General features: G+C 48.3%; 1 protein-coding gene across 5 annotated transcripts in view; it reads left to right on the forward strand.

Annotated features, from left to right (window-relative positions):
* PHC2 (polyhomeotic homolog 2) overlaps positions 1-23404 on the forward strand; it is a 60465-nt gene that overhangs the window by 21579 nt on the left and 15482 nt on the right. For 3 of the 5 annotated variants that reach the window (XM_053400369.1, XM_053400372.1, XM_053400371.1), the window contains exons 3-9: positions 6837-6995; positions 9276-9353; positions 9551-9715; positions 12455-12604; positions 12870-13197; positions 14876-15297; positions 16825-17002. In XM_053400369.1, coding sequence (XP_053256344.1) covers positions 6837-6995; positions 9276-9353; positions 9551-9715; positions 12455-12604; positions 12870-13197; positions 14876-15297; positions 16825-17002 — 1480 coding nt within the window. The remainder of the gene's footprint in view (positions 1-6836; positions 6996-9275; positions 9354-9550; positions 9716-12454; positions 12605-12869; positions 13198-14875; positions 15298-16824; positions 17003-23404) is intronic. The other 2 variants (XM_053400373.1, XM_053400370.1) reach the window with 1 other exon arrangement.

Below are 23404 nucleotides of genomic sequence, written 5' to 3' on the forward strand. Positions count from 1 at the left end.
GGAGATGCTGGGAAAAGGTTCTCCCCTCAGCCCTTTCTTTTGTTGCCTTCCCAGGCTTGCAACTGCTGCAGGGAAGTAGCTCCGTGCCCTAAAAGTGGGATGGGGGGGAAGAATTGGCCTTCCTATTTTATTTTAAGCTCCACGGTATCTTGAAAATGGGGAAGGGATGGAGCCCAGTGATGGAGCCTCTGCTTTGCATGCAGAAGGTCTCAGGTTCCATCCCCAACAGCATCTCCAGGTAGAGGTGGGAAAGATTCCCTACCTGATATCCCGGACAGCCTCTGCCAGTCAGTGTAGACAGTACTGAGGTAGATGGACCCAACAGTTTGGTTCAGTGGAAGGCAGTGTTGTAAACAAAATCTGCCCTTTTCCCCTTATGGGGTATCCAAGAGCCCATATAGAGTTCTTACGTAGGTTCCCTATTGGTAGGAGAAAGTAACAGAGGCCAACCAGAGAATATTGAGAAGCAAAGCAGCTAGTAAGCCTGATCTTTATTGATCTGTTGTAACAGGGTGCTCCCCTCACATGCAGGAAAGGAGGAGGAACTCAGAACAATGGCGTGCAAGGCCTTATAAAGACATTTTATATTCCCTGCCCTGGAGCGCAAGACCACCCCTCCATAAATCATACATACATCATAGAAGGGGTGTAACCCAAGACCACCCCCCACACACCTACATCACAGAAAAGGTGGTCTAAAGCAGAAATCTGAGTGACTTGTTTATCTGACAGGTTACCTGTTTAATGGTCACTTGATTGGATTGCCTGCTTACTTGATTGGATACCCTGGGGAGCCTGGCCAGTCTTTTGTAATGATAAATACTTAGTTCCTGAGTCAGGTCACAGGCTCACCCTATTCAAACACAGAGATATCCTTAAGACAGGATTTGTGAAGGAAAAGACAATGGGGAGGCTTTTCCATTTTCCTTTGACCTTGCAGAAAAAACGTTTGGTCAGTTTGGGACAGTTTGGGAATCAAAAATGGTTCCAGGTCGGTCTTCCTGTGCTGATCTATGTATGTGCTTGGTTGGTACACTTATGACCATTTAACATATATCTAAGACCTCAAAATTCCTATCACAGCAGTTTCCTATATACTCTGCCCACCAAATCATTGTTGTATCTTGCCAGGAGAGATTGTGTTTGTGGGAATTGTAGCATTGTAAGGGACCTAAAGGGCGACCCCAGTGTGATTCTTTCCTTGATGGGGGGTTGTAAGGGTGGGAAAAAATCATGGTCCCCCAAGCCATTTATGTTGATGCTTCCAGTGGAGGAAGGTTTATTACTGTTATTGTTGCAGAGCTAAAGATCCAGGTTGTTTGTGTAGCTGTCTCTATGGCTTTCTTGCCTGCTTGCTTGTGCCTGTGTTTTGTGGGGGCCACTTGTGAAGTATATCACATCTCCAGGGTAGGGGTGGGGGTGGGAGGAGGCTGGGAAAGTCTGTCCTCAGCTTTGGTTGTGTTTCTGGGTTGAATATCCACTTGGTGTGTGTATTTTGCATTGAAAAAGCAAAGAGACTGCTGCTTGGCTCAGAATTCAGCATAGCAAGGGTCTTTGTTTTCGTTCTGGTTTAATTTTTGAGGCAAGTTTCTAGTCCTCTTTATGTCTGCAAAGGCTGGTTTGTAGGCGGCAGCTGCGGATATGGAGATGAAATTGCAAAAAGCCAGAAAGAGGTTTGGGATGGGATGAAGTAGCCTGTTTTATTTGCTCAATTCTGCACCTCCCCTTATCCCATAGTGATGCCCCAAACCGGCCATGTCAGGCAGCCTCTGTAAATAGATGGAGAAGCATCCTGTTCTTACAGTGGCCAACCAGATGCCCCAATTGGGAAGCCCACAAGCAGGACCTGAGTACAACAGTGCCCAACCCCTCCTGTGATTCACAGCAACTGAGATTCAAAAGCATTGCTGCCTCTGACCATGAAGGCAGAGCAGAGCCATTGTGGCCACGGACAACCTTCTCCATGAATTTATCCCATCCTCTTTTAAAGCCATCCAAGTTGGTGACCCTCACTGCCGCCAGTGGGAGTGTTGTAAATAAAAAATATGCCCTTTTCCCTTATGGGGTATCCAAGAGCCCATATAGAGTCCTTACATAGGTTCCCTATTGGTAGGAGAAAATAACAGAGGCCAACCAGAGAATATTGAGAAGCAAAGCAGCTAGTAAGCTTGATCTTTATTGATCTGTTGCAACAGGGTGCTCCCCTCACTCGCAGGAAAGGAGGAAGACCCACAAAAATGCTGTGCAAGGGCTTATAAAGAGTTTTGAAATTCCCATCCTCTAGATCAAGACCACCCCCAGAAACATTACACATACATCACAGAAGGGGTGTAACCTAAGACCACCCCTCAGATACATCCCACCTACATCACAGAAATTTAAATGTTGTTTTTCTCCTGTCACAGTTTATCTCCTGTCTGGCAAGTTACTTGATTGGATTTCCCGGGGAGCCTGGCCATTCTTTTGTAGTGGTAAAATACTTATTTCCTGGGCCAGGTCACAGGCTCACACCTTATTCATATCTTAAATGTGTCCTTAAGACAGGATTTGTGAGGAAAGAGACAATGGGGAGACTTTTCCAGTTTGACCTTGCAGAGAAAACATTTGGTCAGTTTAGGAATCAAAATGGTTCCAGGTTGGTCTTCCTGTGTTGATCTATGTATGTGCAGTTATGAACATTACCATATATCTAAGACCATAAAATTCCTATCACAGGAGGGAGTTTCCTAGTTTAACTACGTGCTGCATAGATAAGTCCTGTCTTTTTACCTGTCCTGAAACTTCCGACATTCAGCTTCATTGGATGTCCACAGATTCTGGTGGGATGGGAGAGGAGAGGGAGAAAACCTTTCCCCCCTCCACTTTCTCGGTGCCCTGCATCCTCTTACACACCTATAGCATGTCCCTTCTTCCTTGGCTTTAAAGGTAAAACCTTCAAATATTGTCACCCTTTCGGGCATTGTACCCTGGGATAAGAATTTTAAGGTCTTAAAAGGTAAAGGTACCCCTGCCCGTACGGGCCAGTCTTGACAGACTCTAGGGTTGTGCGCTCATTCACTCTAGAGGCCGGGAGCCAGCGCTGTCCGCAGACACTTCCGGGTCACGTGGCCAGCGTGACAAGCTGCATCTGGCGAGCCAGCGCAGCACACAGAACGCCGTTTACCTTCCCGCTAGTAAGCGGTACCTATTTATCTACTTGCACCCGAGGGTGCTTTCGAACTGCTAGGTTGGCAGGCGCTGGGACCGAACGACGGGAGTGCACCCCGCTGCGGGGATTCGAACCGCCAACCTTTTGATCGGCAAGTCCTAGGCGCTGAGGCTTTAACCCACAGCGCCACCCGCGTCTTAGATATATATTAAATGTTCGTAAATGTACCAACCAATCACGTACATAGATCAGTACAGGAAGACCGACCTGAAACCATTTTTGATTCCCAAACTGAACCAATGTTTTCCCTGCAAGGAGGGAGGGGGGTCAGGGAGCCTTCACATGGTCTGAGGAATTGAGTAAGCAGCATTTTAATGGGTGACAGACTATCAGGAAAGACAATCAGGAAAGGCAATCAGATAACCCAGCAAACAGGAAAAACAACATTCAAATTTCTGTTTTAGACCATCTTTTCTGTGATGTAGGTATGTGGGGGGTGGTCTTGGGTTACACCCCTTCTGTGATGTATGTATGATGTTTCTGGGGGTGGTCTTGGACTCCAGGGCGGGCAATTTAAAATGTCTATGTAAGGACAGGCACACCATGGTTCTGGGTTCCTCGTTCTGGGTTCCTCCTCCTTACCTGCGTGTGAGGGGAGCACCCTGTTGCAGCGGATCAATAAAGATCAGGCTTACTAGCTGCTTTGCTTCTCAATATTCTCTGGTTGGCCTCTGTTATTTTCTTCTACCAATAGGGAACGTACGTAAGGACTCTATATGGGCTCTTGGATACCCCATAAGGGAAAAAGGGCAGATTTTTGTTTACAACAACTCCAGAACTGTCTGCCATGCCCCTGGAGCTCCTTGGGGTGCTTGTTTTGGGTGCACATAAGTCTTTCTTTTTAAAAAAGGAAGCTTCTGAGGAACTGTCCCCCTCCCCATTGCTTTAGCACTATTCTCTCTCTCTCTCTCTTCCCCCCCCCAGCAAGGAAGGGGCTGTGGGGGGTGCCCAGAAGGTTTGCTTAAGACTCCCTGGGGTATCCATGAATGCTGACAGAGGGCAGAAGTGATGGATGGAGGATTTCGTTCCTTGCAGGCAGCTTGGAAATTCTCTGCAAGGTCAAAGTTCTCAAGACCCTTGCTGATGCCGGTTAACCTTTGACCTCCCCCCCCCCTAAAAAACTGCTCCCTTCGGTGGAAGCTTGGCAATACTATGAGGTATTTAAACTCCCATCCAAACCTTTATTCTGTCATTCTCAAGATGATAGATGACAGGTAGATAGATAGATAGATAGATAGATAGATAGATGATAGATAGATGATAGATGAAAATATATTGGATCTGCATTATTATGACAAAATATAACACACACACACACAGTATATTGGCTTCATATTTTCATAGCTGTAACAAACTTTTCTTTAGGTTGGTGGTACTCTTAATTTTATTAACAGGAGGGAATATCCCACACTTTCTATTTTATAGAGCAAGTGTGAGGATTTCTGTCTTTTCGCAAATTTTGTAGTTTCAAGTGTCTCGATTTATTTATCAGCTCAGTAAATAGGTCTCCCTCCAGTGTGAATATCCTTGTTTTTGTATTCTGCGATGTGTGTCAGTGAGAAGGTTGCTGTTTTCTGTTGCACTCAACTCATCGTTGATTACCCTTTAAATGTGAATTTCAAACTTGCTTAGGGTTCTGTTGTTGTTGTTTTGCAGTTTTAATGATTTGCATTTCTGGGTGAGATCCTACTGTGCTGTCCTGCTTGTGGAGCAAACTTCCTGCTTGTGCAAACAGGGTGTCTCTTTCTGCTCCCCAACCTCCTGGAGGTTTTTGGAACCCATCAGATTTGTGGGCTCAATGCTGGAGCTCGCCTTAAATGTTCTAATGCCCTCCTGGATCAGTGATCTTGGTGGTTTTTTTAGAGTGTGTGTGTGTAGTTTTTCATTAATGTAACATCAAAATTGCAAAAAATACAAACAAAATCCCCCAAATGTTACAAAACATAATACAGGAGCAATACACAGGTTGCGTTTTCCAAATAAAGGTAGAGCAGATAATGGAGATAGATAAAAGCAGAAAAGCACACCAGGAAAGCCAAATTTCGCAATTTGGTTGTATTTGGCACGTAAGAAATGGAATTCCACAAAACAGTGCAGAAATTTCTGAGGTTTTCCTCACTCTTAGAAGAACATAACTTGACAGTTCTTTTCTCTGCAGTAGTCTGAGTCCACATATTCTTGGGCAGCAATATGAGGTCTAAGTTTTCTTTCTGGGGCAAATTTGTTTTCATACTTTTTGTTTTGTAATTTTATACTGAATTAATATGTGTGTGTGTGTGTGTGTGTGCGCGCATGCATAATAATTCTTAAGCATCCTCCGCAGAAATCCTTTCTGAGCATAAAAGTGCCTCCAGCTTTTAGCTCGCAGGGCCAGGGGGTGGGATTTGTGCCCCCCCCAACCCAATGTGTGACAGCGAGAAGGGCCACGGAAAGATGGGATGCATCTCTCCTCTCCTTCCACCATGTGGCAAATTGCTTTGAATGTAGATTACATGCTGCTTTCACGCCTGGTGTGGTAATGCTTTCCCGGGGCTTGAATTTCCCAGACTCTATTCACCCCCCTTATTTTATCTGTGGGGGTGGGAAACCGTTTTGCCCACAGCTGCGTTTGCACTTAACTCCCCATCCCACATGGTGCGCACACAGCCTTTTGGGGAGGGCCCCTTAGCTCAGTGGAGTTGCACACTTGCCCCACCCTGGAGTCATTTTCGGTTCTAAAAGGATCTTGGGTTGCTGGGCTGGGAAAGGTTTCTGCCTGTCTCTCTGCCTTGGGACCCTGGAGAGAGCAGCTGTCCGTCAGGGTGGCCACAATGCTCAGACAGACCAATGGTGTGACTCAATATGCCATGGTTATTATGATATTTAGAACCCGCCTTTTGCCAGCTGCAGGAACCCCCTCCCAAACACATTTAAAAGGCTGTAGATCAGAATGCAGAACCAGCGGGATTAACAGCAAAAAGATTATAGAGACCAAAATGGGGGGAAATTCATCGAGGATGGGAGACCTTTTACTGAATATTCAAAGAGTTAGGTACTAAGCGAGATGAAAACATGAGCAGGACTCGAAATACGAGTGGCGGCATTCATTATTAAGATACATAGGTTAAAATGGATGTATGGAATAGCGTATGGGAAATATACAGCATTCAAGGGTGATATGAAAACCATGGAAGGGGAGGACGGGAAGTCAATGGATAAAGTAAATTTAGGTCCATGTTAAGAATTTGCAAAGCTTTTTTTGTGTGTGTGAAAAATAAGATTATAAATAAATGAATATAAGGCCAAAATCAGCCAAAAATTCTTCTTCCTAGGGAACTCTGGGAATTGTAGCTGTGCAAGTGGGTCTCCTAACAATGCTCAGCACCCTTAACAAACTCCAGCTCCCAGAATCCTCTGGGGGAAGAAGCCGTGACTTTTGAAGTGTCTTCATAGTTATTTAATCTTATGGTGTGAATGTGACCTGTTTCCCCTTCACACACACCCAGAGGGGCCCGGGTGGTAGTTAACCCTTTCCCTTCCCAGCTGCAGCCCAGATAAAGAATTCCTCTCCGCCCTGCCCCCCCAGCTGCCTCTTGTTTGGGTCTTTGCCTCTCAGCTTGTTCACGGCCTGCTGTCCTTCTCCCGGCAGGTGATCCAGCAGGCCTTGCACCGCCAGCCCAACACAGCCGCACAATACCTGCAGCAGATGTATGCCGCCCAGCAGCAGCACCTCATGCTCCAGACGGCAGCCCTGCAGCAGCAGCACCTCAGCAGCACCCAGCTCCAGAGCTTGGCTGCCGTCCAGCAGGTAGGCCTTTGGGGTCGGTGGGAGAGGGCTGGAGGGAGTCCTGCTCCAAGTGGAATCCTCTGGGCAAGGAAGGTGGTCGTTTTGTTCTATTGCTTTAGCCAGGATGTTGTTTATTGATTATAGCTCGGCTTTTAATGCCATCCTTCCGGACATGCTCATTAAAAAAGCTGACTGACATGAACCTTTCTCCTACCATCTGTGACTGGATTAAAGACTTTCTGATAGATCGGACACAAACAGTGAGGATTGGACATGTGACATCTAATTCCTTAAAAATCAGCACTGGCACACCACAGGAATGTGTGCTCAGTCCCTAGCTGTATTCATTGTATACATACGATTGTGCATCATCTGACCCGTCTACTGCAATTATTAAGTTTGCAGATGACACCACCTTAATGGGTTTAATAACAGGTGGAGATGAATCAGTGTATAGAGGAGAGGTCCAAAAAAATATCTACATGGTGCCTAGGGAACAACTTGCACCTAAATATCAGCAAGACAAAGGAGATGGTGTTGGACTTTCAGTGAAAGAGAGGAGAACTAGCCCCGCTGTACATCGGGGAGGGCTGTGTGAAGAGAGTCTCTTCCTTTAAATTCCTAGGAGCTTATCTCAGTGAAGACCTTACTTGGAAAATCAATACAACCCAGGTGGTTAAGGAAGCCCAACAGAGACTCCATCTCAGAGTATTGCGAAAGAACGATGTTAATCCACATTTGATGATCTCCTTCTACCAGTCCATAATAGAAAGTGACCTTTCATAATGCATCACGGTGCGGTACGCTGGTTTGATATCAACTGATAGGCAGTGCCTACAGAGGGTGGTGAATACAGCACAAGATATTATGGGCTGTCCTGTGAATCCACTGGATGACATTGCGGAAGAACGTTGTCTCAGGAGAGTGAGGAAAATTCTCAGGGATGATTCATACCCTGGCGGGCCCTCGGGCAGAAGATATAGAAGCATGATTAGTCACACCAACAGGGTAAAGATAACAACAGAGCAACTGACTTTTGGGTTTGGTGGGTGTGCGTCAGTAAATGAGGGGAATTAAGACTAAGAGAGCTGAGTGGGGGGTGCACGTGTAATCTCACTGTATACAAGTTGTACAAGTGACAATAAAGTATTTCAACTGTTAAATGCATAATAATTAAATTAACCAGGCGTTGGGCTAGACAACCCTTGGGGTCCAATTCCAGCTCTACAATTCTATGATTGATTACATAATAGCAAAGGGCCCCTCCAGACTGGCAAGCTGTTTTTCTTTCAGCATGTATTTGATGCATGTAATGGACATCAGGAAGTCGCCTTTGTTTGGGTTTTTTTATCTTCACGAGATTTTAAAAAATCGTCATCTTATCAACTGGCACTGATACAGGTGCCACATAGGGTTCTGCATTTGTAAGAAATCTATCTCTTAGTGTGGTGGTGCCCACACTTTGGAACTCCCTGCCTATTGACCCCAGGCAGGTGCCTTTGTCATCCTCTTTTAGGCACCTGCAAAAAACCATTTTTGTTTCGCCAAGCCTGTTCAGGTATATAGAAGCTGACATGTGCTTTAATCTATTTTTTAGTTTATCTTTGATTTTAACCATTCTTTGAATTTATTACATATCTGTTTTCGAGGTTGGTTTTGTTTATAATTTGATTGTTTCATACTTTCTGTGAACTGCTTTGTGGTTCTTACGATTGAGCAGCATATATGAAATGGAAACAAATAACTTTTTTAAATGCAAGAATAGTACATGAGCAGTGGATCATTTATACTGGATCGTTCACACGTCCACATTGCCGTTCTTATTAATATTATTAATGATAAGAATAGTGATTTCATTTGTCAGTTCCTTTGTCTCAAGGCACATTGGCAAAATAAGGTACAACATGTCATTTATGTTCATTAAGATTTTTTAAAATTTCCTTTTATAATGTCTCCAAAACTGACACAAACAGGAGGGGAGAGGGCTCTTGCAGATTTCACATTGGGGCATCTGTTGGTTCAGGATCCTGGACTAGATGTGCCCCCTTTGGTCTGATCCAGCAAGCTCTCTTCTTACATTCTGACCCTGGGAAGGTCCCAGGTTCAAGCCTTGGTATAGGGCTGGGAATGCCCCACACCAGAAAGCCTGGAGAGCCTCTGCCGACTGGTGAAGCAAATGGGCAAATGTTCTTATCATAGAGTCATCTAGTCCAACCCCTCCCCCCACATTGCAGGAATCACGGCAATATGGATTCAGTATGTCTGATTTCTGCTTAATTCCTCCTCTGCTTGCCCTTCCAGGCAAGTCTGGCAGCCAACAGGCAGAATACCTCGTCCAGCAACAATGGGCCCACGCAGACCCCGCCTCAGCAGTCCACGGTAAGCCTTGAGTCTGTCCCTCTCTCTGCAGGGCTGCTGTGGGGTTTCTGTTGCCCCACAGAGCCGGAGCATCTTGGGGCCTGATGCTCTCCACTTTTGCTGGTGCAGATGGGTCTGTCCCCATCTCCTCCTCCATGCCGTCGTCCAGATTCACTGCACCACTTTCTGTCTTCCCTCTCCTCCCCACCCAATCCCAGATAAACCTGGCGACGTCCCCAGCTGCCGCCCAGCTGATCAACCGGGCCCAGGGCGTGAACTCGGCGGCCGCCTCTGGCATAGCTCAGCAAGCCGTACTCCTGGGCAACGCCAGCAGCCCCACCCTGACCGCCAGCCAGGCCCAGATGTACCTGCGGGCTCAGATGGTAAGTTGGCAGAGCATCTTGAATCCCCTGTTTGTGCCAGCTGGGTACCTCCAGGGGAGCTGACAGCCTATTGGGAGATGGTGTGTGCCTTACTGGTACATCTGGGGAGACTCTGGGAAGGGAACAGCATCCTGGAGGTGCTGAAACAACCTTGCCCTTTTGGGTACTACCCTGGCTGTTCTTCTGCTCATTCTACACCAGGCTGGGCGTTTTATTTTTTTATTTAATATAATTACACACCACCTGTCTGTTGAAAAAAGAAATACCCTCAAAAACTATTTACAATGAGAATTAAAAAAAGAAAATGATCAGTAGAAAACAGTTCTTTAAAATGTTCAAAAGATAAAAGCAACAATAAACTAAAAACAGATTAAACCTCCCATCCACATTCCTGGGGAGGATTGCTGAAACAAAATTGTTTTTAGTAGACGCTGGATAGAGTACAACGAAGGTGCCTGGCTGACATCAATAGATAGGGAGTTCCAGAGGGTAGGGTCTGCCTCTCTAAAATATGGCTTCCTTAACAAATGTGGGTATTACGGGGTACATGTAACAGTGCCAGCACCGCAGGAGTAAGGCAACCTCACAGGTAAACTGGTCCCAGGTTAAGGGCTTTATATACTAATACAGTGGTACCTCGGGTTACAAACACCTCAGGTTACAAAAACTTCGGGTTACAGACTCTGCTAACCTGGAAGTAGTACCTTGGGTTAAGAACTTTACCTCAGGATGAAAACAGAAATTGTGCGCTGGCGGCGTGGTGGCAGCGGAAGGCCCCATTAGCTAAAGTGGTACCTCAGATTAAGAACAGTTTCAGGTTAAGAACGGACCTCTGGAATGGATTAAGTTCATAATCAGAGGTACCACTGTAGTAACACCTTGAACTTTGCCTGGTAGCAAATTGGCAACCAGTGTAGATTTCTGAGTGTGGTTGTTATATGCTGAGAAGGCCTCACTCCTGTCAGCAACCGTGCTGCAGCATTCTGCACTAAATGCCGCTTCCAGATCTAGTGCAAGAGAAGGCCCACATGGTGTGCAATGCAGTAATTCAGGTTTTCCTGCGGTTTTGATGTGGTGGTGGTATGGAGAAGGTGGTGGAGGGCGTCGGAATTGGTTCCGAGTCTCTCTAGAGCATGGTTTTGCAGTGAGGCCCATTCAGAAGTTCCCATGCACAGTGGCTTCCTTCACGTGGCAGTTTATTTCATTTTCCCAACTTTCCCCTAACAGTTAATTTCTGTGATACATATGAGCTTTCACATAAGGGCAAGTTTAGCTCTTATTTCAGTGTAATTTGCTTCGGGGGGGGGACAATTTGCAAATAACACAGAAATGAGTGCTAAGCTTGCTTTGTATTCCACCATATTTCCTGAAGTGGCTCAGATATAATGCACAAATAAACAGTTGGGGAAATGCTCTTAAAATGGAATAAACTGTGGTTTGAATTTGGACAGTGAGCCTCTATTTTTAGATGTAGAACATGCACACACTAGGGGTTTTTTTTTAACCTAGTCAGTACACTCCAATTCTGGCATATATTTTTTTTTAAAAATATGGTCACACTTTGGTAACGGACAAAACTATGACCTCTCTAGTTACCCTTGCGAATGTGTTGCCTTGCGAAGCGTTGCAGTATATGCTTTCCTCTTCCCCTTACAGTCTGTTCCAGGAGAAATTCCCCCCTCCTGTGTCTTACTGAAGCAGCTAATAGTCTTTTGCTGTTTTTGCTTCCTTTCCTGGGTGAGGTGTCATCCTGGTTTGTAAACTTAAGAAACACTGCGCATCCCAAATTCTCAACTAAGATGGTCCGTGAAAAATCTGTTTTTGATTTTAAATGGGCTCCATTGCATCACCTTCCTGGAAAAATATAATTAATAAGCATATGCGTTTTGAATCCCTATTCTTCATTTCTGTTGATGCGTTTGGCGTAACTTTGGAAAGAGTGTTCCGAAGTTCAAAGGCAACCACTTTATTTATACATAATATGAAAGTATATACCGCTATGCACAAAAAATATTTGAGTAATTTACAACAGTAGTACCTAAAAAACCATACAGTAAGTGCCATATTAAAAAGTTGAAATCAGAAATCAGCTATTATGGAAAGATGTATTCTTAACTGCCTTCATAGACGTGATGGAATAGAAAAGTATTCAGCAGGCGTTTACAAGTTGAAGCAGAAGGTGCTTGCTGAGTCTCCAGTGGCAGGCAGTTCCATAGGACTGGGCTGGTGACACTAAAGGCTTGGTTTCTCATGGTTGTCAAACGAGCTTCGCAAAATCAGTAAATGGCCAACAATGCTCCAGCAGATGACCTCTGTGATCTAGCTGGGATAGAAGGTTTCGGGCGATGCCTGAGGTACCCTGGACCTAAGTCGTTCAGGGCTTTATAAATTAAGACAAGGACCTTGAACCTGGCTCAGAAGTGGACAGGCAGCCAGTGCATATGCTTCAACAATGGTACCATGTGTTGCTGGCTAGATGCCCCCATCAGCAATCTGCACCAGCTGGAGCTTCTGAACCCAAGCCCAAGGGCAGCCCCACATAGTGCATTGCAGTAATCCAGCCTCAAAGCCCCTAACGCATGGAGTCCTTGAGCATGCTCCTTGGTGCATCCCTCCCCTCCGTCCCGCATGGTTGTGGTTTCCTGGGGCTGCTGCACCCCCCAGCCCCCCACGCTGTGATCTCTCTGCTGGGACGGCAACGGGTGATGTATAAGGGGACCCGTTTCCTGTGATTTCCAGGCTCAGCAGAGTAACCTTGTGCAAGTAGCTAGGAGCCTAGGCCGTGCTCTCCCTCTCTCCCCGCAGCTCATCTTCACGCCCACGGCCACGGTTGCTGCGGTGCAGCCCGAGGGGGCCACCACCACCCAGCCATCCACCACCACAGCTCAGGTAAGAACCAGGAGGGCGAGGGTCTGGGTGTGTCTCTGCTGTTTTAGCAGGGAGAAAGAAGGACAGGGAAGCCTCAGCTCACTGTTTTAAGGCGCGTGATTTGCATGCACAAGGTCTCGGGTTCAACCCCCAGCTTTTGGGAGAGACCCCCTCCAGGTGTAAAACCTTGGGGCGCTGCTGCCGGTTGGTGTAGACAGTACTGTAGGCTCTGTGGGTGGACCAGGCTTCTGCAGCTGAGCTCTCTTCTTCTCCCATCTTGTTGCAGGTACAAAACTCATCTCTCCGCACCCAGCAGGCAGCCGCTCAGGGGCTGGCTCCCTCCCTGAGCCAGCAGCTCCCCACATTGGCCATGAAGCCCACCCCGAGCAACACCAGCCACTCCACCTCCTCTCCGGCTACTCAGGGCAAGACGGCTGGGCAGGCTCCTGGCGGCAAGGCGGGCGTCTCCGAACACGCCCCGGAGCATCTTCGGAAAGGAGAGGGGGGTGGCGGAGGTGGCAGCAGCAGCGGGGGAGCTGGGAATCTGGATGGGAGGGGCGGCTCCACAAACCGGACGGTCACCTCCTCCACGACTCACCCGCTCATTGCCCCAGGTGAGACACTGGCCCTGTCTCCGCTGGACTGGGCCACAGGGGGGCAGGCAGAGCAAAGTTGGGGATGTGGAGTAGCAGAAGGGGGTTGTCGGCTGCCCCCTTGCCCTGCTTCTGGGGCTGGGGGTTTCTTTTTGAGAACCACACCCAAATGAGGGGTGAGTGAGAAATCATCTAGAGTTGACTCTTTAAAAAAAAATTAAAAATTGACAATTTCATAAATACCAAAACATGGTAAATTTTTCTTTGTTTCCCCCCCGAATCCCCCTCACGTTTTCCATTGTTTTTAATCCCCCCCCTTTCTGCATCCTACATTCTCTTATGGTTATGTCATAACCACCATAAATTAATCTCTTAACTCCTACTGTGGCTCATAGTTCGAATCCTGCTCACGAATTCATAATACTATAATATTTCTTAAGCCGACTCTTAAGGCGCCTTTGCCAGCCCAGATACCTTCCAGATGTTTTGGGTGGCAACGGATGGGAGTTGTCACCCAGAACGCCTGGATGGGATGCCGGTTGGCAAAGGCTGTTCCAAGGAACCTGGTGAGTACTTCTTGCGCTTATTAGTAACTTGGTGGTGATTATATTACTATATTTTTCAGAATTCCATGTGAGATGGCTCAGTTGGTAGAGCATGAGACTCATAATGTCAGGGTCACACGTTTGAGCCCCATGTTGAACTAAGGATTCCTGCATTGCAGGGCCTTGGACCAGATGACCCTTTTGATCCCTTCCAACTCTATTACTCTAAGAGGGATTGATTGTTAAACCACTCTGGGAATTGTCACTTCTGTAGGGGTCCCCTAGCAGCTCTCGGCAATTCTGGGGTAAAGAGCTTCTCTCCACTTTTGCTGTTGTTTATGGGCAGCTCCTGACTTACTTTATAGCTCACCGATTTTGCTTTGCTTCCTCCTGGAGTGTTTTCTCCCGGCTGGGCCGCGTCCTTGAACTCTGATAATGCTCCTTGCTCATCTGGATGCTAGCTAGAGAGGGGTCTATGAGGATGTATATCTGCAGGAATTTTCAGCTCTCGGGAACTCTAGGCATGGACACTGGCATGAACCTCAGTTGCCTTCACATGGAAAACCTTACAGGGCTCGCGGCTTTCCCTTTAGCATAAAAATTTGTGCTGCCAGAGACAGGAGGGACCTTGAAAACTTCTATGATGTTTGGTGGGATTTTATCTTGTATACCACAAATGCAGAAACACAGGACTCCCCTAACCACAGGACAATGAGAAATCAAGATTTCCAAACAGTCTTAAGTACTTTACTAACCTAATATAAAGTGGATATATCACACTTTTTTTTTATTCTGTTATTTTTATTAATTCATTTTTATCTCACAGAAGCAAATCAAACAGATTGATACTAATTTTTTTTATACCATTTTGTTTGATTTCCTCCAGTAAAAATAAATCTGATGGCTTGAGAAAATTGGGTCCACAGTAACTCTGACTAACCTATTAAAACAACAACAACAACAACCAGGTTTATGGGGAAAGTGGCATTTTATTGGAATGACAAGTTTTGTTACAATGTGCAACCTTATGCTGCTTTCAACCTGCTGATACAGTATTTCTTTGTGTTATTTATCTTTGGCTTATTTTGATAATGGTGATGATTTAAAGGGCATCTGGAGTGGCATTAGTTAACTGGCTCCTTTCTCCCCTCCAGCGTATTCCCAGCTACAGACCCACCAGCTGTTGCAACAGCAGAAGCCAATCCAGCACCAATTTGTGATCCAGCAGCAGCACCCGCATCAACCCCTACAGCCCAGGCCTCCGCAGCTGCAGGTCCCCCCTCCGCCGACCCCCAGCCTCGGGGCACCCCCCAGCCTGCAAGCCCAAGGGCCCTCGCAGAACCAGGCCCCCGCTACCAGCCTGCCAGCCTGCCAGGCCCCCAGCCAGCACAAGCCCGCTGCCAGCCAGCCCTCGCAGCAGCACACCCCGCATCCCCCTGGGCCCCCAGTGCTGGGGGCTCAGAGGCTGGAAGGTGGCTCCCCAGCCAGACCCACCGGCTGCCCCAACCACGCCGGCCAGCGCAAGTTCCAGCACGCCTCGGCCGTCATCCTTCAACTACAGCCAGCTGTTGGAACAGTGAGTTGGACCTCTGGGGGCATTCATTTTGGGGTGAGGACTGGGGCAGAGGGGTGGAACTGGATCCTTTCCCCCCCCCAGCCTTTCCTCCCAAGGCAGGCTACCTTGGGCAGGTGGGCAGGGCCACACACCTGTCCATCACCTACCTGTCACCCTTATGAGGCCAGGTGACGACTCAAAAGGGGCTTGTCTTTTGGGAACCCACTTGCAAGTGGCTTTGATATAAGCTGCTTGCAAACAGGCTTCGGAGCGATGGCGAGCTGCTTTGCATGTGGGACGGGTGGCTGTGGTTTGGGCAACGGGCCCATGGGCCAAATTCAGAACTCATGTCGGGCCTGAGCAAGCCTCTGGGCTGGAAATTGCCCCACCCTCGCCTCAGCTCATTGCGAATCACACAAAAACACCCCAGAGCAAGAGGAATGTCTTCGGTGGGTTGGGCAAACCCTGACTCCCTTTTTAGCTTTGGGTTTCCTCCCTAACCTCAGAAAGCCTCAGGCTGCTCTTCCCCTGATCCAACAGAGCTCTTCTCATGGATGTTTGTTGTGATAGTGGAGCCTCCACATCTGCGGGCAGCCTACCTCTGAATACCAGATGATGGGGAACAACAACTGGAAGCCTGTGGGCTTCCCCTTTAGGCATCTGGTTGGCCACTGTGAAAACAGGATGCAGGACTTAGATAGGCCCTTTTTGGCCCTGAACCAGTAGGGCTGTTCTTGGTTTTATTTATTTATTTTTACATATTAGGAAACCACTTAATGAGGCCATGAAAGCAGTGTGTAGCATAGGAATACAATACAGTATCCCCCCCCCCAAAAAAGCAAGTTGTAAAAACAATTGAAGCATTCCTACAGAGTTACAATTCTTATTTCATAAGTGACTGGGTCATGCCTCGGGGAAGGCTGTGATGCTGAGACGCCTGTCTAAGTTCAGCTGGGCATGGATTCCAGAGGGCTTGAGACGGGACACTAAAAGCCCAGTTTTTAGTACAAACAAAGTGCACCTCTGTTTTGAGGTCCTTGCTTTGATGACGTATGGGTCTTTGATCCTGCTCTGGGTGAGGCCACCCACTTGGAAACCAGCCATTTGGGGAGAGCTGCTTGACCCGTTACCTCTGAGGGGGTTGCTGCTTCCACAGGGGCTCCGCTCCACACTTGATGTTCTGCCTTTGGGAGCCTCATGTGAACTCTGTCCCAGAAGCCAGGCCCCTGGCAAGCTGGGTTTGTGTGTGTGCCCCCTGAGTTCCTCCCCACTCCAGATCTCCTGTCTGCTTATCTCCCATTATGGTTAGGGAGTGACACTTCTCTGCAAAGTACTAAACACTCTGACGGGCAAAATGCCTGCAAAACAACAGTGCATCTAAGCCTGCAGTTTCAGGGGGTTGAGGTTGTGCTCTGCCCGTGGCAGGTCCCGGGTTCAGTTCCCGTCAACTCCAGCAGATAGACCTCTGCAGCAGGGTAAGCAGGGGCCTCTTATTTCCCACTGCTCTTGATGTTTTCCTCCCTCGCTTCTCTCGTCCTTCCTCTGCAGCCTCCACTCAGCAACCAGGAGAATTCCAGGAAAGACCCGTTTCCTGCAGAGAAGCCCCCGGCAGAGTCACGAGTCGCGCAGCCCCTACTCCCACCCCAGGGCGCCTTGTCGACGCCACCCCTGACAGCCCCTCCTGAGCAGCAGGCCTCTGAGGGCACTGGGACCACCCCGCCTCACGGTAAGGGGTCTTTCTTTGTCAAGGAAAATGTGCTGCCTTTTTATGTGTGTGTGAGAATCTTTGCAGCCCTTCCTCTGCTGCAGGGTTGCTTTAAAAGGAAGCAGAGAGGTGTGTTTTTCTTATTGCAATCTCCAGCGGGAGGAAGGAGAAGGTTGTCAAACTCTACTTGCCTCTGCCTGCAGCAATGCTCTGAATCCCAAGGAGTGCTTCTGAATAGGCACTCAGGGGCAGCGTGGCGCTGTACGTTCCTATCTGTTGTTGTGGGGTTATGAGTGCTGCTCCAAATCGTGGGCAGTTTGCAATGATGGCTCCAAGGGAGCCTCTGTGTTCAGGAGCAGTCTATCTCTGAGTACCAGTTGCAGAGAATCAAGCAGTGGGGGAGCACGCTATTTGTTCGCTGCTGTAGAAAGTGGTATCCTGGATGAGACAAAGCCCATCTTGGTTTGATGTTTTTTTAAGGAAAGGTGAATTCTACAAGCTGAACTAATTGATATGTATTCTGTACGTGGTTTGGCTTAACGTCGTTCTTATGATTTGGTTGACTGGGAAAGGGGCACAGTGCTGGAGAGCACCCCAAACCCTCGTATCTTCTCCCCGTGCCAGAAAGTGTTGGAAACCCTACTTGCCCCCAGCTACTGAAATTTTCCCCTTTCAGTGTTTTATTGTTGCTGATCTCAGGGACTAGAAACTTGCCTCTTGATGAACGTAAAAGATAATCAGAGTATTCTTTGAGATTAACCCCCCCCCCAAAAAAATCTGGAAGTGCACGGAAGTTGATCCTGGACTGTATGGAATCCTTAGGGAGATAACACCTAGTTCAGAAATATCTATGCCTTCTTCCCTGTGGATGATGGGAGCTGTGGTCCAAAACACCAGGAAGGCAACAGGTTGATTTAGACAGAGATGGCTGGGAGCCCTTTTCTCAGACAATCTTGAAATTCAGCTTCCCTCTTGAAAGATCAAGTTTCTAGTCCCCTGGCTATGGAAATGTGCGGGTGGCATTTTGTGCATTCTTGGAAGATGGTTGTTGTTGAGGAAAGGGGAGCTGAGCTGATGATCCAGGGGCTGTTTTTTTAGTGTTCTGAAAGACACGTTTTCCATTCCCCCACCCCACCTGAACATGCACATTCATGGAAAATAAGCCATAAAAACTGAAATTTCCTTAGCTTGCCCCACCTGGTTCTACCAGGAGAACTGGTTTAGGCTTCCCGAGGGGACCTGGAGACCCAAGTCTCATGAGAAGTTGAGTGCGTTTAGCCTGGAGAAGAGAACTTTGAAATGTGACATGATGGAGCCATATTTAAATATCTGAAGGGCCACCTGCCAGGGATTCTTTAGCTGTGATTCCTGCATTGCAGGGGGTTGCACTAGATGACCCTTGGGATTCCTTCCTGCTCTGAGATTCTAAGGCTATTGTCTTCCAACCCTGGCAGGGCTGCTTTTATGTCCCCCTCAGCATGGGCTTGTTTTGGAGAAGGGAAAATGTTTGTTCTCTCCCCGCCTCCCTCCATCATCTTTGCATAGTAGTACTTGATCCCTCCTGCTTTTTGTCCCAGTTCCATGGGGAGGGGAGGGTTCGATCGCCCCCTCCTTTTTTTGTTTGCACTCTTGGGAAGCTGGAGGGGAGGCCCTTGCCGCCTGCCTGCTGCAGAGACAAAAGGCTCTGCAGCTGGATCTTTGACCTGGCTGCACATTCCCCTCAATCAAGTTAAATGGAGCAAACCTTTTCTCCTTTGGGGAAGGGGAGCCCCACATCTGCATTTGGGCCAAGGGAGAGGAGGGGGTGCTTGGATATTCCGCCTCCCCCAGGGAACAATGGCCAGCTCCTGCTGCTCCCCTCTCCTCCGCAGACCCTTTGTGGGGTGGGGGGGTGGGCCACACAAGCACACACCTGCTTTCTTCCCCCCCCAGCTGCTCAAAAATCACTCTCACTCTCAGTCCCTCTCACTGCTTCCTTTTTTGTGTGTCCAGTGCAGAAAAAATAATGGAAAGTGGAAATGAGAGAGAGAGAGAGAGAGAGAGAGAGAGAGAGAGAGAGAGAGAGAGAGATATATTTTCCACTTTCCATTATTTTTTCAGCACTGGACACACAAAAAAGGAAGCAGTGAGTGACTGAGAGTGAGAGTGATTTTTGCATAAACAACAGCAACCAAAAGCCAGCACGGATTCCCCAGATGTCAGTGGCATCCTGTTAGTTGAGTGAGGAGCTGAATTTTCATGTCTGCCAGGACTCCCCCTTCCCCAATATCTAGAGAGCAAGTGTAGTGGTTAGTGTGGTGGATTCTAAGACCAGGGCGAGTGGATCCCCACTCAGCCACAAGGCTCACGGAGTCACCTTGCGCCAACCAGTAGATCAGTCTTGCCTACCTTACAGGCTTGTTGTGAGGAGAAAAGGGGGAGGGAGCTGATAATCAGATATCTAATATTCTTTGCTTAGACTTTGTTATTTTAACCCATGTGTGGCTGTACTCCTCCTCTGTGCCCGTTTTATAGTTTTGTTGTTCATCTTTTTAATTTTCATTTGTTGTTATAACGGTTCCATTTTATACACATTATAAAATGAAAATTTCAAAAACGACATTTTTCCTTTATCAATGCCTGTGATCCCATAAAATGTATACACTGCTAGATTGCTTTTTTAAAAACAACCACCCAAAGTAGTATTCAAATACATTATGAAGAGAAATGAAATCTTTCCGCCCCCAAAAGAGGGCAAGTTGGTACACCACCTTGGAGGAAAAATGAACTATATATGTAATGAATAAATTTTTAAAATCCGGAGAGCTCCCCGTCCCCGCTCTCTGGGGCATCTTGCCATCCGTTGTTGGGAACTGGAGACTGGGTTGCTCCTCCCGCGGCTGCCGCTCAGCCCTCCTTCCCCCGCCCACCACTCCGGAGGCTGCGGCCTCGGCCCTTCCCTGCCGCCGAGGCGCGCTCGGGGAGGCGGAGGCTCTTGGCGCAGCCAATCCTGGGAAACAGGAGGCGGCGGAGGAGAAGGAGGCGGAGGCTGGCCGGCAGCTGCTGCCTCTGCTGCCCCCGCTCCCCCCTCTCCCCCCTCGGCGGGCGGCATTGTTTGCGCTTCCCCTTCCCCGGCTAGCCCGGGCGCGGCGAGAGCGCGGCCCGAGCTAGCGAGCCAGGAAGGAAGGCCCGGCGGGCGCAGCGGCGCGCGTTTTGGCACGCGCCCAGGGCGCACGGAGCAGGGGACCCTTTTGGCACCGCCGCGCGCGCCTCCCTCTCCCGGGGCGAACAGGTGCTCAGCGCGGCCGAGGCGGAGCGCGACTCTGCCCGCTTTGTTCCGGCCTCTTCCCCCCCACCCCACTCCCGATGCTGCGTGGCGGGAGCCCGGAGGCTGCCTCGGCCTGCCGCCGTGCCCGGCTGCCCTCGCCACGGTAAGGGCTCCGGCGGGGACGCGGGGCCTTTGTTCCTTCGCCCTCCGATGGGACTTGGAGTTGCTGCTGTTGCGCTTGAGACTCAGGTTAGCGGCGGGCGGGTGGGGGTGGGGGTGGAGACTTCTCTGTTTGTTTGTTATTAACGATATTTCTCCCATCCACGGTTGCCAAGTCCAAGAAAGTGGGACTGGTCCCCAAAGGGAAACACTCAGCGGGAGCGATTGGAGGTTTCCTTTTTTGGATGGATGTTTGTGTGTGTGTCAAAAATAGATAATAGACCTTTGTGCCGGGGTTGGTGGTGGAGAGGGGCTGTTGTCAAAGTGAGGGTAAGTAGGGTGTTGTTTAGAATTGCTTGGCTGTGCAGGGTTTAGAGGCAAAGAAAGAGGGAGTTCCCCCAACTCCCTTCTAAATATTATGGGGGTAATTTTTATTTATTGTAAGAGTTGTTTTTTCTGGAGTGTAAGGCTTGGGGGGTCAGCTCCATTGTTCAGTTGATAGCATTTATACCTGACCTTCTCCAAAGAGTTCAAGGTGGCGTGCAGGGTGCTCCCTCTTCATTTTAACCTCACAACAACCCTATGAGGCAGGTTAGGCTGAGCGGCAGTGACTGGCCCAAGGCTATCCAGTCAGCTTCATGGCTGAGTGGGGATTTGAACCCTGGTCCAGGTCCTAGTCTGACTCTCTGACCTCTGCCTCACGCTACTCATGGGCCTCCTAGTAAAGCTGTCTAGAATCGTGCAATTAACTGTTACAGCTCAGTAGAACCTCCATATCCAGGGGCAGTCTATTTGACAGCCCGTGGAGTGTGTGACCTTCTTCTCTTGTTGCCTTGGATGACTTCCAGGATCATCCAGTGTTGTTGGAAAGGTGAACTCGGGCCTCTGTGAGCCTTGGATCCAGTGGGGCTCTTTCCTACCTTACTTTCCCCTTTAGGAGGGGCTGTTCTGGGATAACAGCTCCCCCCCCCCCAGTAGTAGGAGTCCCCCTGGGGTTGGGGTTGGGCACTGGAATAATCCGGAGGCAGGAAGGCATGGTAGAAAATATAGCCTGATGCCATCATGTTGGGATAGTACCAGTAAGTCTGGCCAAATCTTTTCTCCCCTTCTGAAATTCAGCTCTCAAATGATGGAAAATGAATTCAATCTATATTGCTTCACCATCAACCTGTAAGTGTGTTGCATGTCTGTTTTTAAATAAAAGTGGGCTAAGCATGGGTTTAAGGAATATTTGCAGCCGCCGCCACCCTGCCCTCCCCCCAGCCTTGCAGTCTGCAGCATGATTACTCAGGGGTAAGCCCCACTGAACTTCTTGAATCAGATCTGGCTGTATGGCTAAGCCATGGGGTACTTAAACTGCACATTAATCCCACTGATTCCCAAGGGGACTGAGGGCGGGTCTGTCGAGTTAGAAGAAGCATGCATGAGCTCCTGTTTTGCGGTTGAGGGTTGGAGCTGATTTCAGCCAGTTGGGGATGGGTCCTGATTTTGGGGAGACTGCAGACTGAGGGCAGCAGTAGAGCCATAGCTGGGCGCAAGCTCCCCAGGAAACATGTGCAGGGGCTGGGCTCTCCGCTCAGCTCTCCTGAGTTGTGGAGTCTAGCGCTACCTCCGCCAATCCACAAGACATTAACAGTGCAATCCTACTGGGGGTTTTCTTGGAAGCAAGTCCTGTGGAGCTTAGTGGGGTTTGCTCCCATGATTCCAGACTTTGAATGCCTTGTGGAAGGCTCTCGGGGTCTCTCCTGTGTCTTACAATGAGTGTTGAGAGAGTTTAATCCCCTAAATTTAATTCTCCATTGCAGGGCTGGGAGACCTGTGGAAAACTGCCCAGGTCCATCTAGCTCAATATTGTCTGCACTGATTGGCAGCAATGGCTCTCCATGGTTTCAGGCTGGAGTCTCTCCCAGTTCTACCTGGAGGTGCCATTAAATTGGGACCTTCTGCATACAAGGCAATGTTCTCCCACTAAGCTACATGCATTTACTTGTGCTGGACACACACCCAACCCCCACCATCCCTGACTATTGAGCATGCTGGTCAGGAGTCTGGAGGCAACATCTGCAGGGCCACAGGTTTCCCTCCCTTGCTTGGCTGAATGTTTAATGCGATTTTAGCTGCTTTGGAGTACAAGTGGGCCTTTGGTGGTTCATTGATTGTTTTTAAAAAAGCTCAAAGCGGTTTGCAAAGAGAAAAGGTTTTGGTCAGTTGACTTGTTAAATGCTACCAAACAACAGTTGCGTTCTCTGAAGCACAGTTGGATCGCAAAAAAGAATATTGCTTTATAAATCAATTGAGCTACGCTTTCCCTCACTGCAGCCATAAAATTGGTTAGCTGCTGTTGTGAAACCAAGCAACTTTTAAAAAAAATAAAAAAATGAAATGAATTATTGCATTTTCCAGAAATGTTTGATTAGGTAGATTTATATAGTTTGGCTGAATAGCTCTTCCCATTGACTTTTATCAACAGTCATTTAGCTGTTTGTTTGTCTTTTAAAAAGCAGAAGTAAGGCAGAGCGGTGGCAAATCTTTGAAAACAAAAGGCACTTTTGCTGACAAGGCAGCAAGCTGATTGGAAAGGGCAACAGTTGCTCAATGGTTAGAGCACCTGCTTCCATGCAGAAGGTCCCAGGTTCAATCCCCAATGGCAATATCTTCAGTTAGGACTGGGAAAGATTTAATGCCCAAAATTCCAGAGAGCTGCTGTTAGTCAATGCCTGCAATACTGAGCTAGATGGACCAGTGGCCTGGCTCAGTTTCCTAAGTCCAGTTATCATTTGCACCAGTGTTTTGCGGAAACTTTTGCAATAGTTGACCTCATTCAAACTGGAGCGGATTGCTGGCCTTGCCACTGTTGCTTTAGGGGACTTGTAGGTCTAAATGCATATTGGGGAAAAAAGAAGGCCGTTAATTGGTCCAATCACAGGTCCCTCTAGCCCACAAGTGAATGCAGTCCTCCAGAGGTTGTTTTTGTTAAGCCTCCAGACAGCTTGCCCACAGCTTGCCCACACCTGACT

This window comes from Podarcis raffonei, chromosome 8 (genome assembly GCF_027172205.1).
Source record: "Podarcis raffonei isolate rPodRaf1 chromosome 8, rPodRaf1.pri, whole genome shotgun sequence".
NCBI lineage: Eukaryota > Metazoa > Chordata > Lepidosauria > Squamata > Lacertidae > Podarcis > Podarcis raffonei.